Source organism: Micropterus salmoides, unplaced genomic scaffold (genome assembly GCF_014851395.1).
Source record: "Micropterus salmoides isolate LMB-PRFRI ecotype aquatic unplaced genomic scaffold, ASM1485139v1 Ms_hic_scaffold_21, whole genome shotgun sequence".
Lineage (NCBI taxonomy): Eukaryota > Metazoa > Chordata > Actinopteri > Centrarchiformes > Centrarchidae > Micropterus > Micropterus salmoides.
The window spans coordinates 11,821,007-11,839,056 of NW_024041262.1; the positions used below are offsets into that span (position 1 = coordinate 11,821,007).

General features: G+C 41.8%; 1 protein-coding gene across 4 annotated transcripts in view; it reads left to right on the forward strand.

The window, feature by feature from the left end:
- The window catches only part of rab11fip3 (RAB11 family interacting protein 3 (class II)), a 28,028-nt gene extending 10,374 nt beyond the window's left edge, over nt 1-17,654 (forward strand). For 2 of the 4 annotated variants that reach the window (XM_038736097.1, XM_038736098.1), the window contains exons 3-13: nt 2,074-2,150; nt 4,930-5,102; nt 8,602-8,802; nt 11,781-11,816; nt 11,979-12,072; nt 12,296-12,540; nt 12,771-12,852; nt 12,984-13,121; nt 13,279-13,434; nt 13,589-13,729; nt 13,837-17,654. In XM_038736097.1, coding sequence (XP_038592025.1) covers nt 2,074-2,150; nt 4,930-5,102; nt 8,602-8,802; nt 11,781-11,816; nt 11,979-12,072; nt 12,296-12,540; nt 12,771-12,852; nt 12,984-13,121; nt 13,279-13,434; nt 13,589-13,729; nt 13,837-13,950 — 1,457 coding nt within the window. In that variant the 3' untranslated portion in view covers nt 13,951-17,654. Of the gene's footprint in view, nt 1-2,073; nt 2,151-3,968; nt 4,170-4,929; nt 5,103-8,601; nt 8,803-10,585; nt 10,724-11,780; nt 11,817-11,978; nt 12,073-12,295; nt 12,541-12,770; nt 12,853-12,983; nt 13,122-13,278; nt 13,435-13,588; nt 13,730-13,836 lie in introns of those variants that run through there. The other 2 variants (XM_038736100.1, XM_038736099.1) reach the window with 2 other exon arrangements.
- Nucleotides 17,655-18,050: the final 396 nt, after the last annotated feature.

The following is an 18,050-nucleotide window of genomic DNA, read 5'->3' on the forward strand; positions in this document are numbered from 1 at the left end:
CTGTCCTCTCTGTTTCTCCCTTTCCTTCGTCTCACTAGTTGCAAACCTGTGTTGTTACATCAGATTCATAATACAAGCTGTTCTATTAAATCGGCAAAAACATTTAGTGTGATAGCTATTTCATGAGCGGTACATGAACGTCTATGTCATGTATTAATTGTAGTCGTGTATCATTTGAACAAAGTTGTTTTGGTGGCTTGTTTGGCTGAAATGTAGTCGGCAATGTGGAGAGTGAATCAGTAAAATCCTGCTGGAAGACAGTTTCCCATTAGTGTGCGAACCTCTACTGCACCTTCCCAAGTCACTCACACGCTGTTGACAGAATTCCTCTGTGCTCGTAAAGGCAGGCTCCAGTTTTTCAGACACTTTACAGCATGTCATGTTCTCTACCACCGTTTCCGCGACCGAAAAGTCTTCCAGCTCTCCACCTGCTGTCTAGTTTCATTATTAAACTTCATTGCTTTCCACCTTCTTTTTTTTCATTTCATTTCTGCTCCACATGTTACTGGCAGGGGCACTGTTTAATAAAGACAGGCCTGCAGGCTATGGAAATGCCTTGTCCCCTGTAGTGGCTGTGGCATGTCTAGATCAACAAAAGTTGGTCTAGAAAAATATGTGTCCTCTGATATTTTGAGATCGCGCCAAGAGACCGCAGATGTGTTGCTCAAACAGAAGCCAGCTTCTCCTGCACAGCCCCATTGGGTGCAGACGTATTTCACTTAAATGGCCTGCAATGTGTACGAGTCATCAAGAGCAATGGATAAGACCATGGGGCACAAATCCCTTTTGGGTCTACTGGCAGCTTTGGAGAACACTGTTTGTTTTCTATTCTCTCAGTAGGGTGCTATTCACAGCTCTATTGAGTCTCAGATTACATTGCTTGTCTGCAGGGGCTTTCAACAGAGGCCTGTATTGACAAATTTGACTTGGATGTGGGTTGCTTCTTGTCCTTTGCTTATTGTTTTATTTTGCCCATATCCTTATTGCATGACATTTGATAGCCCTTGAAATGTGAGTGTAAAAGTTACATAATGTTTCCTGTCTCATCATGGTAAGACTGCTGATTGTAAATATGCCAAAGTAAGGCAGCTAGGACACAAAATGTGCTGATTGCATGCTGGAGTCACCTTATATTCTTCTGCAAAATAAATGGAAACTGGCTGGAGCCGATCTCAGCAAACATTGGTGAGAGGTGGGGTGTACCCTGGACAGGTTGCCAGTTCATCGCAGCGCTGACGCATAATAGAGACAAACAACCGTTCATGCTCACATTCACACATAAGGGCAATTTAGAGTTGCCAATTAACCTATTAACCTGCATGTCTTTGAACTGTGGGAGGTTATGGTTAAGAATAATCTCATGCTAATTTAAATTAGAAATGGAAAAAAATTACACAAAAAACATCTTTTTTTTTTTTTTATTGAAAACATTAGATGATTATGAAATTAGTTTATACAATATATTAGTATTATACTGTATCCAGTAAATATATTCACGGGCCTAGAAGGCTGCACAGCTTTCAGTTAGCTGAAAAGACACCTTTGTCACATCATATATCTTCTTTAGAAGTTTGGCAGACGTTTAAATGAATATTTCAATATGCTTTACCAGAAAGTAGGATATAGAAAAAAGTAATATCCAATTTTTGTTTTCATGTTGTCCATTGTTTTTCATGTTGAATATTTCCAAGAAAATGCTCACAGGCGCTAGGAAGTTTAATTTCATATTGTGTACTTAATGCATATTAATAATATAAAATGCATCTGAATTGTGAAGCATGGAAATGCTTTGGGTTTTGATTTTTAGTCACACATTTTATAAATAAGCATAAATGACACACTGTAACTATGGATTTTCAGTCTATCAGTACTTTTATGATACATTTTATAAAACATTTCTTCAAACAATCCATGACCTGCTGGGACACCTTATTTCTTCATAATGGCTGTTTGTTTGCACATGGATGTTGGCACTATACACACAAGTCTTGTGTTTGTTGAGCCTCCTTTGCTGTTTGACTCTGTGTGTATTCTGCACTCATTAAACCGGTCTTCTTCCTCTCATATCTACAGGTCCAGAGCCACAGCTCTACAATGTAAACTACAGTCCAGGGGATGGAGCTGTCGGCTGTCCAGAGGAGTATGACGAGGTGAGGCGCCACACAAGAGGCTTAGCCTCTCTATAGTTGTGAATGTGGTCCAGTTGTTGTGCGTTCAGTTCCCATTGGTGCACACAGCGGCACAATGTAGAGGTCACGGGCTGAACTCCCTGTGCACTCTCTCTTCCCACTGTAATTCACTGAGTGGCTTGCAGAGCTATCATTACCACTCTGTGAATGTTCCACAGACTGAACACCCTGGTTTGGCTGACACTAAATAGCATCTGGCAGGCATCTAGGCTTTTGAGTATTCTTTGACAAATATTGAATTAGCTGGAATGTGCGTTGAGTTTTTGCATGTGTGTGGACTTGTGTTTTTACAGTTGTGGTTAGCATATGTGGAATTCCTGTCTTCTCTTGTGCCCGGAACATGTATATTTAACCATCATTGTTGCTGGCCTCCGCAAAATCTCAATGTTTCTGCCATTGTGTGCACTTCGAGCATTGCAGGACTATGACTGTTGTTTTGGCAGCTGTACATTGCACAGTATCAGCACCCTCTCCCGGTGTGGTTTAGAAGTGCAGACCCACGTACCATAGTCGAGTGCAAATGGATTCCCTCTGCTTTAGTCCATTACCCAGGCTTCATGAGTTGATAATTGTATGATAAAATCAGGCATTCGTTTGAAATACCGTGGAAGAAAAACTTAAACATAACTTTTTTTGTTGAGACCAGTAAATCCAATACAAGAGACGCTAATACAAAGCCTGATGTTACTGGGCAGTCTCATTGGATTTATTGACTTCTGCGAGGCTCCAGAACACAGTGAAGGCTGAGTTTAAAAGTTGACACAGAAAATAAATACTTTTCATATATTATAATGAACAAAGTACCACCAAGTTGAGGGTGATCTTGTAGATGTGACAGGTTCTGTATATTAAATTCTATTACTATTTGCTATGTAAAGATGTAGTGAAGTAACAGCGTCCTGAGCAAACTCTCCCTCCATGTGTCATCATCAGAGCTTCTCTGTCTATGTACTTTGTTTCATTAGTTACAGAAATTGTCCACTGACAAAAAAGGATGTGTTCAACATAAGAAAGTAAATTTGAATCTGAACTAACAAAACGTAAGGCCCAGCGATTTATATAGTGTCTTTGCTATGTACTGGAACCTGTAAGCAGAGTTTAGGGGAAGTTTGTGTTTATGCTTGACGTAGACGCCACACCTGTGTCCGTGGCCTTGTTTTTCCCTCGAGTTCTTGGCAGAAAAGGGCTCCTCTCTCAATGGCTGTGCTGTTCTTGCCCTGTTTGCTTTCAAAACAGGCAAGGTGAGGCTGTTCATCTGAGGCCTGGCATAAGAGAAACGCAACGCCCCGTCCACTCTGTTTTTCCTTTACTAAATATTTTCTGCTGTTTGCTAACTTTCACATTTCCATCTCACATTTTAATATCTTAACTAAAACCACATAACAGTAGTGACCTTCCCTCTTGTCATAACCAGTGTTTTTTGTTTTGCCGAAATAATGCACCTACCTGGCCTTTCAGAGGATTGTAGCTTAACAAAATGTTAGTTTTCTGTTGGCACACAGCTCGGTAGTTATGACAGCTTGTTGTGTGATATAGCCCTCATTCACTGTGCAGTCGACAACATGTAGAACATGGATTAATGATTTATACTGTCACTCCGAGCCAGGAAGTGAAGCTTGCAGGAGTCAGGAAAGATTAAACAGATATTCAGCTGATCGTGTGGTGTTTTAACTCTGGCTTGTCTGCTAGAAAGCTGGTTGGTTGAGCATTACAGCTGACTTCTGCTACACTTTGGACTTTGTCTCTGTCTCCTCCCCTCTGACCACCCAGTCGAGTTAAACGAGGTGTTACGCTTTTTTCCCCCATTTTTTTCAAATGTACTCTCTCACTCTCTGAGAGTGAATGTAAGGAAGCAGGAGTTATTAGGAAACTCTTATGGCAGGCCAGCTTTCCTGTCAGTGAGACCGGGCAGGGAGAATGGTTCTGGGCATGGTGGATAGCCCTCTGGGCCCTGCTTCTCCTGACGCTTCATTTATAATGGTACGCTTTCCAACATGACTCACCTATCTTGCCTTTATTATTGCTTCACAGCTGTGATACCTGATAATGTGTCTCTAGTTGCTAATAGCTTCAGATGTTCCTTTTTGGCATGTGTCAGTCTGTGGGTTTTGTGCTGAGCATTTTGTATTTGTTGCTTGGAAAGCCTAAAGCTTGCTTATTTTGTTTGAACGTGTTGGCTAGAGGTGTTGATGCAGCAGGTTTTGCTTGGAACAGCCATCTGAATCGCAGCAGGTTGTCTCTGAAGTCTTATTTATGCATTGGGATTTGTTTGGTCGTTGGCGTAATTTGTCGTTGGTACCTTTTCGCTAGACTTGAAGATTCAAAATAGACCAAGTTTAAAATGGCTGTTTGTTGTTTTTTTGCTTCTCAGAATTTGAAATACACCTGATGACATTTTAACTCTGTAGATATTGTTAGAAATTATGCAAGAAGTAATCGCAATGCATAGTCTTGCTTATCTTTATAATTATGGTAACAGCTTGCTGAGCATTACTTCTTTGTCTGTCCACTACCGCTGTAGTGGAGCAAAGTTTTCTAGAGCCTTGTTGTTGTTGTTGTTGTTGTTGTTGTTATTTAATCAGAAAAGAAATACTATATACTGTGTCCACTTTAGTTTGTATTAAATTCCATTCATGTTCATGCAGTGTTGTCTTGAATTATTCAGATCTGTATGGATTTGAAGGTTCACTGCTTGGTGGGCATACTGTAATGTGTTCTTGTTCTGTTTCTGTTACTGCAGCAAAATGAGGTTACAGACAGTGCGTACCTGGGCTCTGAGAGCACTTATAGTGAGTGTGAGACCTTCACTGATGAAGACACAGGAGCGCTTGTACCCCCCGAGATGCATGAAGATGTGGAGACGGACAGCGGCATTGAGGCCACGCTACATGACCCTGAAGATGCCGGAAATAGGTCTGTATAAAGTCCACCTTCATGTACTCTCATATCCTCAATGTTTCCTGTATACATACTGTTCTTTGTGTTTGATGCTGAGCAGGCTAGTTGTGACCTTGAATGACTTCTGTCATACATCATCAATTGTAATCCACTTCAGATCAATGTCATAATACTGTTCGTAGTTGTCTGCAGAACTGACTGTAAATGTGTGGCAAATCTCCGGCTAAGGGTTAGCGCTGGAGTTGCCCTGCACTGACCTTTCACACAGAGCACGTGGTTTACAACTCTTTGCATGCCCAATGCAGGATCACTTGGGTTCTATTTAGGTCACCAGACAGACAGTAGACAGCCACCACTGTATTGACCTAACGACTTAAATTCCCCTCGATACACCAGTGGGTAGAAAGTCAGTCAAACCTACAGTATCGCGCTGTTCTTCTGTGTTTGGTTCCTTGACTGCAGCTCCTCATGTACTTGTACATCATGTATTGTCACAGACAGTTTGAGGCAACACTAAACATAGTCAGCAAGGACATTGACTGTGTGTTCTGTACGGTAACAGGAAACCTCATTCAGAAATAACCTCGAATGTGCACAGCATGGTGCGCCCGAGACCTTGAACACAGAAAGCCATTTTACCATTCTTTACCCAAGTTATGTCTGAGTGGATCATCATTTGTATCGGTAGAAAAGAGACTGAGACCTCTTTGAATTCTCAGTTTATGGCGTAAACAGTATGCAAAATGTTCTCTTTCGTTATCCCTTCTGGAAGGACAGCCTGATGTGTCTTTTCATTTTTCTTACGTTCTTAGGCTTATGATTGCTTTGGACTGGAGCTGGATTCTTTTTAGTCTTTACTTAATATGTTTAGTGAAGCTTATTATAATTAATTGGCTCAACATGTGGTATTATTGCAAATTAACTCATTTGTGGTAAATGAAGTAATTTGTAGTACGTGTATCTGTGGCTCTCTGATGCTCAAAGCCCTTTTGTTATGTCACGCTGTGTTTGTTTTAGTTTCTATCTGCTGTACTCAGGTCTGAAGAGTTTTAGTATGGAGTCCGCCTCCAGAACAGCTTCAATGCTCCTTGCCAAGTCTGTGGAACTCCAATGTAGGGATGAACACCATTCCTCAACAAGATATTCCCTTATTTATACATACTTTTTATTTAATCAGGTAATCTCATTGAGATCAAAATCTCTTTTGCAAGAGGGACCAGAGTGCAGCAGATGGAAAGAAAAACAAGGCCGTAGCATTTTATTCAGGTCATTTTCACACTCACCAAGCCATTCAGTGAGCCCTGGTGCACAGCAGCATCTGCGTTTCTCCACTCTTTTATTATTTTTTTATATTTGTCCCTCACCTGTAGTAACAAACTGTCCCTCGTGCTTCTGTGATCCATTTTTATCAGATGAGTAGGAGCTTTTAAATATTTTAGGGTATAGATCAAACCCTGATTGTGGACCCAGTTTCTATTTTGCTTTATCCTGATTTGAATTCGATCCAGTCTCTACTACTGCTGGTAGTGGTTGCTGCAGATAAGGTCTGTATGTTCTGTAGTATTTTGGGCAAACACAAGTGAGGAAGTGCAGAGAACTGAGGCCTCATCTGCTGACTCTGTGACCTGTCTGTCCAGCTTGATGATGGACTGGAGAGTCTGCCTGACATGGATGTGTTTGGACTTCCCATTCCATGATTGAGCCTTGAATTCCAGGAAGTGTTGAGTTAGCTCTTTTTTTGTTTGTTTTCCCTTTTTTCTTTGTTTGGCATTGGCTAATCTGATTCTCTCCCCTCCACTTAGTCATACCATCGGCCCGCTAAGTCCACTACTGACAGGAACCTCACCCTCAGACTGTTCTCTCGTGATTTCTTAGTGACTTTATCACACCAGTGAACGTCTGGACAGTCTGTGAATGGAGATTACATGTTTGTCAAGCCCAAAACTTTAAGGGGTTTTCCAAGTCCGAAACAAATGCTCAATGTCTGTGAGCAAATGCAACAAAAAGGTCAGTAAGTAAACTGAGATTTTGCCATGCAGCCTGGTTAGCCCAGCTGCCTCTAAGCGTAGGAGTATATGCGCTAGACTGGGGATTAAGAATCTTAACAGGATTAGCCTCCCCCACCCTCCTCTGTCCTACCCGTGTCCCCACACACATTTGGCCCTCGGACAGTCAGCAGGACTGTCTGTTGGCCGTTGCTTAGCCTCAAATCTGATTAACCTGCTCACAGTCAACCTTTTCTGGTGCAGCCTCAAGTCTGTCGAGTGGCACAGACGATGCTACATCAGTCATGTGGGGCTGTAGATTGGCAGCTCATTAGGACCACAGATTTCAGGCAAGGCAGACCCTTTTGTTTTCTCCAAACTGGGGAGTCCTGGTTTAGTTTTAAATCGGTGTAACCTGTGAAACTTCAGGATTCCACTCTGGTTGTCCGGGGTTTTAACTCCAGTTGCTCCACGGCTTTCACGCCGGGGCAGCGGAGGGCGTTTAAAGATGCGTTCCCTCTCTTCGCCTTCCCTCTGTGTGAGGGACCTCAATATGGGGCCAAGCAGTAAGAGCCTGAGTAAAGGGTAAGTGACTTCAAAATTGGTTGTGTTACTATTTAACTAGTTTTTGTACAGGTCATTGCTGCAGCTGAAATTGCATTGTTGTCTGTTAAAAGAGAGTGTTCTAAGTGCGACCGCCTTTTTTGTGTAACTGTATATGATTTTAGGTTTTCACACCGCAAATTAAGGTGATATTTTAGCTTTGAATACGACAAATGAATGTCATTCGTCTTGTAAACAAGCAAAATGGGCTTTGTCATTGTGTGCTGAGAAAGCAAGCTTTTTTGCTGAGTGCGACATCCTCGTCCTGTGTGTGTGTGTGTGTGTGTGTGTGTGTGTGCTTAAGACATCGAACATATCCTGTTGGACAACAGAAAAGGCCAGCTTTCCAGCTTTCCTGCTAAATGAAAATCAAACTCTTTTAACTGTGTCAGTTATATAAGACAGCCAGCCAGTTCCGACTGCCAAACTCACAGCCCTTTCTGTTTACATGGTTAAGGGCATCTCTTAAGCTTGACCCGCATAAAACAACATGAAAGTTGCTCTCATATGTCTCAAGTGTTACCACCGAGGTTTTGCGTTACCAGCAAGGCACAAGACGTTTTCTTTCAGTCGAAGCGGCCTTTGGGATTAATGTGAATTAACAGATTACCATTTGAAGACAAGTGATTGTAGAACTTGTCCAGATTGCCGCTCTTCCTGGGGAAGATTAATTGTACTTGTTTGGGATTTACAGTAGGTTCTGGTCATTCCAAAGCTTCTGGGTCCAACGCAGCCTTTTACAATATGTTACCCAGATACTATTGCTCTAGCACTGTAGCATGTCTGTTTTCTTTGAATGGAGTCAAAATGATGGGCCTTGTTTGGTTTGGCTGACTCTGGTTTCCTAAATGGATGGTTATGTGGCTGTTATAAACACAAGTGAGCGCACACACTAACACAGTAATCCATTATTTTGTGTCCCCCAGGTTTTCCCTGAACTCTGAGCTCCATAACCACTCCTTGGTGACGGTCATCGGTGGAGAGGAGGAGCACTTCGAGGACTTTGGGGAAAGTAATACCTCAGAGTTGCTACTGGAGAGCAGCGTGGAGGGGACCGAGCAGGGGGGCGACTCCCCTCTCGTGCAGCCTCCTGAGCAGGTCAATGGCTCCTCACTGCTCTCTCCCAGGTATGAGCCTGTCTTCACTACACAACTAAACCAAGTTAAAAGCTTTTACATGTTGAACTCTTGTATGAGGGCATTTTAATATGTAGACAGTGTGAAGATGATTTAACTGAATATTAATATCATTCTCACCAGGCTGACAACTTTTTTTTTTTTTTCTTTTTTTTTTTAAATCAGCCCCCTCCTGATAACAGGTGCGACACTGTTACATTCTCAGCTGTATCGTCCAGGTTTTAATGCCTCTATTTACGTTCTTCAGAGAAAATGTTTCTATTTCAACAAAGAAGCTGAGGTCAAACGTTGATAAGAGCTATCTGGAGACGTCCTTCCCACCCGTACGTGACGCCTTTTCTTCTGAAGGGCAAGATAAACAAAGTGTATACAAAGTTCATTCCATCAGACTCTCACTGTTGCAAAGTTAATGAAAATGTGGCTATTAGGGTTCAATTATGGTCTAAAACTTTGCTGTCTTTCATGAGTAAATGTTTTAGACTTACACTGTTTAAGTCTTAAGGGCGGCGTTTGTTGCCAAGACTTCTGGTGCAGACAGACGGTGGATGTTTTGCTGCATTGAGTTCAGACATCTTGACGACTACCTAAGAAGCTCTGGGGTGCAGTAGTACAGACACAGGTTGACTTTAGCAGGGCAAGATGTCCTCCAAACACCAAAATACAGCCAACTATATACACATTTACACACTCCTCTATGACACCATTCATTTGTCCTTATTGTAGCCTTTTCCCAGTAATCTTTTTCCTCCCTCCTACTCTGTTTTCATTAGAGACCCAAAGCCAGATAATATGCAATTCCCACTTGGGTGATTTTTTTTAAGTGATTTGCCTTTCCAGTAAGCTCTAAACAACAAACTGCCTAGTTTTTTTTTTAGCCTGTTGACAATACAGGAATAATCTGGCAGTGCTAAAGGATACACAAAAGTGAAAAAAAAAGATATACAAAGTGACACACATAGGTTAATTATTTATCTTCAAATGATAGTAGAGAACCCTAAATAATAAATGAATGAAATTCAAGTAAGTGAAATATTTCGTGGCATACAAGTTAGGCTAAGAACATCATACACAAAAAAAACCTCCATCCCACAAACTTCACCCACTCAGTGTGAATGCATCACCATGTTTTGAGCCAGTCACGCTCATTGTTGGCGCATGTAACAGTGCTGCCTACACACTCCCCCACATTTTATCTATCTGCATATCACTTTGATAACACGTACACACTGGTTGTGTGTTTATTGTTGAACAAAGTCATCAGAAGAAAATGGCTCAGTACAACGGTGCACAAGTGACACTCGCTCAAAGTTGTCCATACCTTGTTTCTGTCTACATAAACAGGGACCTGTGCCAGTGTATTGCATAATTCAGACCTGACTCGCTCCTTGAATGAACAATCAGCTGGTAGAGGTAATGTGAGGAGAGGCTACAGACTCCAAACAAAGAAATAAGCAACCAGTTTCATTTGTTTGCTTGAGAGCTTATATTATTTTATTTAACCATTCTGTAGGTTTTCTGAGCTCGCGGCAAAGGTTGATCTCATCAACACACACTTCCTCCAAGAATGTTTCCCTACACTATCCAGAAAACACCACTGTCTGTCTCACGTCTCCTTCCCACTGTAGCCCTCACACTTTACTCTTTCAGTCTCTCTTGTGGATTTCACTAATACCCCCTGCACCCTCCAGAGGTGTCCCGTCCCACCTCAGTGCACCCCTTTTTGTCCGTCACTCACCACTTCCTCCTCCTCTTCCTCCCTGTTTCCTCTTTCCAGTGCACCTGCTCCTCTCCCTGACTGCTTTCAGAGCTTCCTCAGGGAGGAGGCGCTGGACTTTTTCTGTAGCCAGTGTCACAAACAAATAAGTCGTCTCGAGGACCTCTCCACTCGCCTCAATTTCCTAGAGATGACTAGGTAACACGTCATTCACATCCCATTCCGACTATAAGCTGTGTGAGTGTGTTTGCAGTGCTGATTAGAGACAGTATCATGCATGTTCTCATAATGTGTGCATGCTGTGTTGGACTAGCCACAACATGGTGTGTGTTATGTTACAGATTCTTTCACACACACATTATGGTGGATATTTTAGGTCCATCTTACCCTCACATTGTTCCCAGTCTTTTTTCATCGGCGCCTTCTTTTTGTGTGAGTTGCAGTGTGTTAATATTTAGCATTTATTGAAGGACAAAATCACTATTTCAGTGGCTATGATGCACTTTTTAGATGATGGTAGCCAGTTCCTTCCAGTTGTTACCATCTGTACAAATTATAATTTGTCACTCATCCATAACAAACATTTTGCTCCTCTGAAAAGAAGCTCAAAACAAGCTTAAGTTAATTTGAAAGAAGCTGTAGAAACATGAAACAATAACCTCCTGTATCACAGGTGAGTGGTGTGTATTTTGATGTTTTTGGTTCTTCATGCCATTGTCTTCATGCTTCATTTGAGTTGTTGCAGAATGACTGCTGGTAGTAAAGCTTTTCAAAGAACCTGCTTTTATTGGAACAGACCTGCTGATCCAGGATTACTGACCAGTAGCTGTTTTACAGAAACTTCCTATTTAATCTGTTCAACAACTGAATTTGGTGAGAACATTAGGAAGTATTAATTGGGAATTTTTAAAATCTACAAAACTCCTTTTAAGTTTCTACAATGCTGTCACAAGTCATTGTGTATCTGTCAAGCAAAACTGATCCTAGATCAGCATTTATTAGACACTATTGATAAACACTGCTGTGTTTGTGTTAGATTGCTGTGATGTGTGAATATGTAGCTTTCGTTTTAGAAAAAACTCAGTGATTTGTTCCCTCAACATACACATTTTTTTCTCTTTTTTTTTCTGTGGGGCTCAGAGAGAAGGAAGAGGGGTGAGGGGGGGTTAATGGGACGAATACCAGGAGATGGTGTCTCTTTCCTTTATCTTCTCTTCCTGACCATTTTTCCTGTTGTTCTGTCTCCCCCATTCAGCGCTGGCAAGAGGCTGTCCAGCAAGAAAGTGGCAAGGTAAGCTAAATACATGCTGGGATTCAGTAGGCAAGGGTTCATTTTTTTTTTTTTTGTACGATTGTAACAAATGGTTTATGTTTGGCAGAGGGAAGAGGCTATTTATCAAATGTAAACTGTCTCCAGGGACGGTTGAGTAAAATGTTTTCCCTCCTCGTGCAGACATCTTCTCCAGAACAGCTCGATGACTCTGGACACCATGAGTGACCTAACGCGGGACATCCTGGAGCTCGCTGACAACGACATCACGGACAAGGTGAGAGGTCATCTGTCAAAGAAGTTAACTGCTAATCTTTCTCATCCCTCTGGTTACACACTTTCATATCTGCGAGCTGCCACAGTTTTCACCTGTTATATTAGATGTCACATGGAGGAAGGAACATGTATTGACAGATATTAGTATAAGTTGTAAGAGTAATCAACTATGATTCATCAACAACTATTTATGTTCATAACCATGAAACATTGACTTTTCCCAGGTGCTCCTCCTTGAGCGTCGAGTGGCGGAGCTGGAAAAGGAGTCGGAGGCATCGGGGGAGCAGCACGCGCGGCTGCGCCAGGAGAACCTTCAGCTGGTGCACCGGGCCAATGCCTTGGAGGAGCAACTGAAGGAGCAGGAGGTCCACGCTGATGAGCAACTGCAGCAGGAGACCCGTCGTCACAAAGAGGCCCTGATCAAGCTGGAGCGGGAGAGGGGGATGGAGGTGGAAAACCTGCAGGCCAGGTGAGCAGACGAGAAAAGATTGGGTGTGTTTAGGATATCTTCGGTGGCAGCATGAAAAGTCATGGCTCTATACTGCCACACTCTGGCTCTAATCTGCCACTGAATGTAAGCTACTTTTCTATGGTATAGTATTGTTTACTATCAACAATGTGTATGTTCATTTGTGGCTATACAGTAGGTCTTTGTGTGTTTGTGTTTGCCTGTCTGAAGGGTTTGTGTTTGTTTCTCAGGCTGCAGCAGTTGGACGAGGAGAACAGCGAGCTGAGGTCTTGTGTTCCTTGTCTTCGAGCAAACATTGAGAGACTAGAGGAGGTGAGGGCAGTCTATTAGTTTGTCTTGTCTTTCACGTGCTCCTAATAACGTCTTTCTCCTAAGTTCCATTTCTCACCCGTCTGGACACTCCTCTTCATCCTCACCTGCTTTGTTTTTTCTTTATTTTCCAGGAGAAGAGGAAGCTGCAGGATGAGACAGAAACCATGTCCGACAGGCTGACGGAGGAGATGGAGTCCCGCAGGAAGATGGGTGACAAGTTGAGCCATGAGCGCCACCAAAGCCAGAAGGAGAAGGAGTGCACACAGGAGGTGGGACTGGTTTCTCTATGTACAAAATATTACAATACAATGTGGGACATCACTGTCATGTGTCAAATGTTCCTGTGTGTTTGCCCTCTACCTCTCAATTTTATAAAATTCCTAATGATTTTACAAACTCATGTCTGTTGGTTTGTTTGTACCACAGCTCATTGAAGATTTGCGAAAACAGCTTGAGCACCTACAGCTGTACAAGTTGGAGGCCGAAGCAAAGAGAGGGCGCACACCTGGCGCAGGGCTGCAGGAATATCAGACCCGCACCCGCGAAGCCGAGCTGGAGCAAGAGATCAAACGGCTTAAACAGGTAGCACACCTTAATTTTCTGCCTCTTCACTCACTTTTATGCAGTGTTTCCTTTCTCTATCACTCTAACCATACTGTTTTGAAATGGAAGAACAATTTAGGATCCGGATCCTGTGCTGTTTTATGATGCGTTACATTTGATTGAACCTCTCCAGGACAACCGCAGCCTGAAGGAGCAGAATGACGAGTTAAACGGCCAGATTATCAACCTGAGCATCCAGGGAGCCAAGAACTTGATGTCGGCCTCCTTCTCCGACTCCCTGGCAGCTGAGATCAACTCTGTGTCTCGTGGAGAGGTAGGAAAGAAGTTGTGACACACATTCATTGTTTGTTCACCAAGTGCTAGTGTGAGACTCTGTTGTGCCTTTTATTGCCACTGACTTCTGTTTTTTTCTGTTTCTAGTTGATGGAGGCCATCCACAAACAGGAGGAAATCAACTACAGACTCCAGGACTACATTGACAAAATCATCGTGGCCATCATGGAGTCCAACCCCTCCATCCTAGAGGTCAAATAGACAACACGCAGTGACTCTTCAGGCTGTTAAAAATATTGGAGACTAAAAGAAAACTATCAAGAGAGGATGTGAAAATATCGTGACATGATTTTGGTAGGAAAATGACAACACACTCAACTCATCCTCCTCCCTCCAGAAAGAAGTTCATGGCTGTCTGGCGGGGGAGGGAAAGAAAAAAAGAACCAATTTTCTGTTAGATAGTCCTTGAGCGTGTATGTCTTAACTCTCCTAAATACACTTGGGTTCTGGTGACTTCCATGTATTTGGCTAGAGGGACCCGAGTCTCCTCTGTCGAGTGAGTGAATGTGTAAATGTGTGCAAGAGGTCCGTATCGTAAAGAGTAGAAAATCTTCCCGACCCTTTCCAACAAAGTGTCAAAAAAAAAAAAAAAGATCAGACAATTATACACTACCGAAAGGCCTTAAATTAAAGGTGATCAAAAGTATTCATTAATTATACGTACCATATATGCCTCAGTTCGATTTAGGGAAGTGTTACTGGGATGGTGGTGGTACAGTATGTGGGCTGTGATCTCCTGAACCAGGCTGAATCGAGTTTTAATCACAAGTGAGAAAACCGTATGAAGCACTGGGAGAGGTGATCGCAGCAGCAATTTCTCTTTTTGAATTTGTCTTTAATATGTTTAAAGCTTGATGTGCTGTCTACCTGTCCCCACAACAGTCCTTTTGATCAAGTCCGAAGTACTTTCCTGTGAACCCAAGTGACGGACATTTCTATACCTGGAGGGTTGTTTTTTTTTTGTGTGTGTGTGTGTGAGGTGTTTGACATTTGCTCTTGTGTTACTTAAAGGCACTAGGAGGAATAATATAAGCTTCAGTATCTCAAATGAAGGAACTGGGTGGTTTATACTTAGCCTCATCTCATTTTTTGTTTTTTACAATGAAACAGGGTCCTGGAGCTCAGGTGGGCTGGAAACCTCCAATGGGGAAAAACTTACTACATTTCCCATCACTCCCAGGCACAAATATTAGATAACTCAAACTTATCTCACTAAGTGTAGACTGTGGGTACTGTAACTGACAAAATGTAACCTGCTCATACTGATGGGTTCACTTTGTAAACCTCCGAACACTTGAACTAAGCATGAAGGGAAACTGATGAGTGATTCTTGTAAGTACAGCCCTCCTGACCCCAGTGTTCCGCTGCTGAGTGAAAGTGATGGGGAGCAAGCTTATCCAGGTAACGAGACCCTTTTATTTTGATTTATTGTCGACCTGCAAATGTTATCAAGACTGAAAAATGAGAAGTTGTGAATAATCAAATGGTTGTACTTTGCACTAAGTTTTGTTTTGAATTCATTATTTTTTTGTTGATAGAAAAAAAAAGTTTATTGTGAAGGGATCAAATCATAAATGAAGATAGTTTTGAAGCCCCTATAAAGATGATAGTGAGCGGGATTTGTTGCTACTGACATCCCAGCAAAGCTGGGACTGGTGTTGGCTGCAGACATCCCACTCATGTAAAAGGAACATCACACTACATGTAATGCCATATTGAACTGGAAATATTCAAGAGTACTACAACACTTTGCAGCCATGTCTTGGATGGGTTTAATTACCATTTACATACTGTATTTTTTTTCAGCCATCGGGAGTTCAGAGAAGCTTTTTTTCTGGCTGTTGGTATCTTTTTCCAGTCCTGATCTACAGATATAATACTGAAGAGACACAGCAGACTTTGGTAGCAATAATGCTTGGCAACAAAGTGGACATTGGTGGAGGGCAGATGAAACAAACCTGCTCTTAATTTCCCCTGTTGAAGCAAATTCCGCTTTTTCGCAGACGTACGGACTGATTTTGGATTGATGCTTATCTGTACCGTGCAGCCGTCTCAATAACCATCTTATGTGGACATTTCCTTCTGACTCATAAACTGGACACAAATGTCGGATTTACCTACCTGACATTTTGACGGACTTATAGTTGAAGGGATAGCAGTGAGAGGTTGTTTTTCTCCAAACAGCATGGCGTTCTGCACCAATATGCTAAGAAGAATTCCTATTTTTCACCCTGTTCACCTCTTTCTCACTGCTTTTCTTCACCTGCCACTCATGGAAAAATGGCCTTGGATGTAAATGACTTGTACATGTAAAGTTTTTTCTACACTCATTCTAGATTCTAGGTATTTTTATAGTCCAAAGAAAAAGAACATTTCTTCTTCTTGTCTTATGCTGAGAGACAGCTGCCTGTATTCTTTTCTAGCATGTAGCGTGTACAGTATCCGTTTATTTTTTTCATCTTGTTTTAAACAACAGATATTTATTCATCATTTGACACAAACGACAACTCACACTCTGTGATCTGTCCTGCTGAAAATATGTTTGTACATTTTGGAATTCACAAAGAGCGATTAATTTGCGCTGAATGAATGTGGGAGATTTTCTTGAAATAAGAAAAACTGTTCAAAGGTAGTTCACGGTGTCTTTGGGGGTACTCGTTGTTGCAGACGCTTGAATGTGACCTGCTGCAGAGTGGTCGTTTGTTGAGGTTGTTGCACTCTTCCATAATGCTGGCGTTGCTGTGACCTCTTCAGGGTTGTGCTTTTAGAAATATGGCAGAGTCTGCAGTTTCTACTGTTGTCTTCCCAGATGGAGTGAGGTCCTGCATGGAAACACCTATTTTTATTGTATATCTCTGATTCAGTCATTTTCACTTAACGTTTTGACTGACTTATCATATGCTATAATTTCTGTTAGTGGAGTCGTAGGTTGTGAGACCTCATAATGTCAACACAGGACACCTAAAACCTCAAACCCAGGCTTGCTGAGTTCAGCTTCTTGCCTTTTAGTGTGACTGGAGGTTTGTCCCAACAGATTTAATACTTTATTCTTTGTAGTAATGAATCATTATTTTGCATTGCAAAGAGGAAATGGGATGACACTTGAACACAGGAGGCTATACTACTTAATTTTTAGTATCTGAAGAAAGTTTGGAGACGAACATGACCGGCAACAGAATAACTAGACAGTGAGACCACAGAGCTGACGAAGCATTCCTGGAGTTGATTGCACTTTAACTAGGTCCAAATTTCTCTATTTTAACTCCTGCTTTTCAGTATGACCAAAGACAGATGTTTGAATTTAAACTGATCATTTAATCTATCAGGGTCCGTGATCGCGCTTTTGGAAACATTTTCCTTTTCTTATAAATCATAAATCAACAGACTCTGAGCTTGCCCTTACAGAAACAAACAAACTGGCCTGTTAGTCTAAACACTGTGCCTCCGTGTCTCAAACTTTGTCTCTAAACTAACCTGATGATGAGCCCTGGGGAACGCACTGACCATGTGACTGTCAGTTTGTTAAATTATAGTGATGAAACCTAAACTGTAAATATGAATTTTTGTGATTTCTTTCTCTCTCTCTCACTCACTTCCAGTGTCCAAAGAAAGTTTTGCTCACGGCACAAACATCACTACTGTAGTAGTTCATGGCTTGCCATTATGTGACATGGGAAGATTAAAAGAGAATATTGTAGAAAAGAGAAAGTTAAATTTATGCCTATTTTCAAAGATAAATGTATAAATTATAGTATTGGTTACAGCTGTATATTATTTTTGAAGCTTCCCCAAATGATCGAATCCTAATTGTTACAGGGGGAAATATAATTTCAGTCATTGTAAAAAGAGAAAAATTAAAGGTAAGCAGTGAAAGTAAGATTAGCAAAATAAATGGAATAAAACAACCCTGTGTTTGGTTGCCTCGTTTTTTATATTGTACTCTATAGCATCATGAGACGCAGTGCTTACAGTTCTGTTTATTTAAACACAGAAGTGTTTCGTTAAACACTAGAGAGCCTGGAGGTGTTCGGGTTCTTGTTTTGTCAAGAAGCAGATACCTGATACTGGGTCCCTCCCTCTGCTTTCAACCTATCAGCCCCACCTGCAGGTTGTGTATGTTGTATGCAATATGTTTTGCCCTCAACTACACCTTGACCTTTTTGTTTCCAGTGTCCCAGTTCTTTTGATGCCTTCACAAGTTTTACTTACCAACGCTATATAAACTTGCACACCTGCCAGAAGGAAAGTGTGAAGCCCATCTGTCCCCTAGTACTAACCATTTCAGCTGCTGGTGAGTGTAG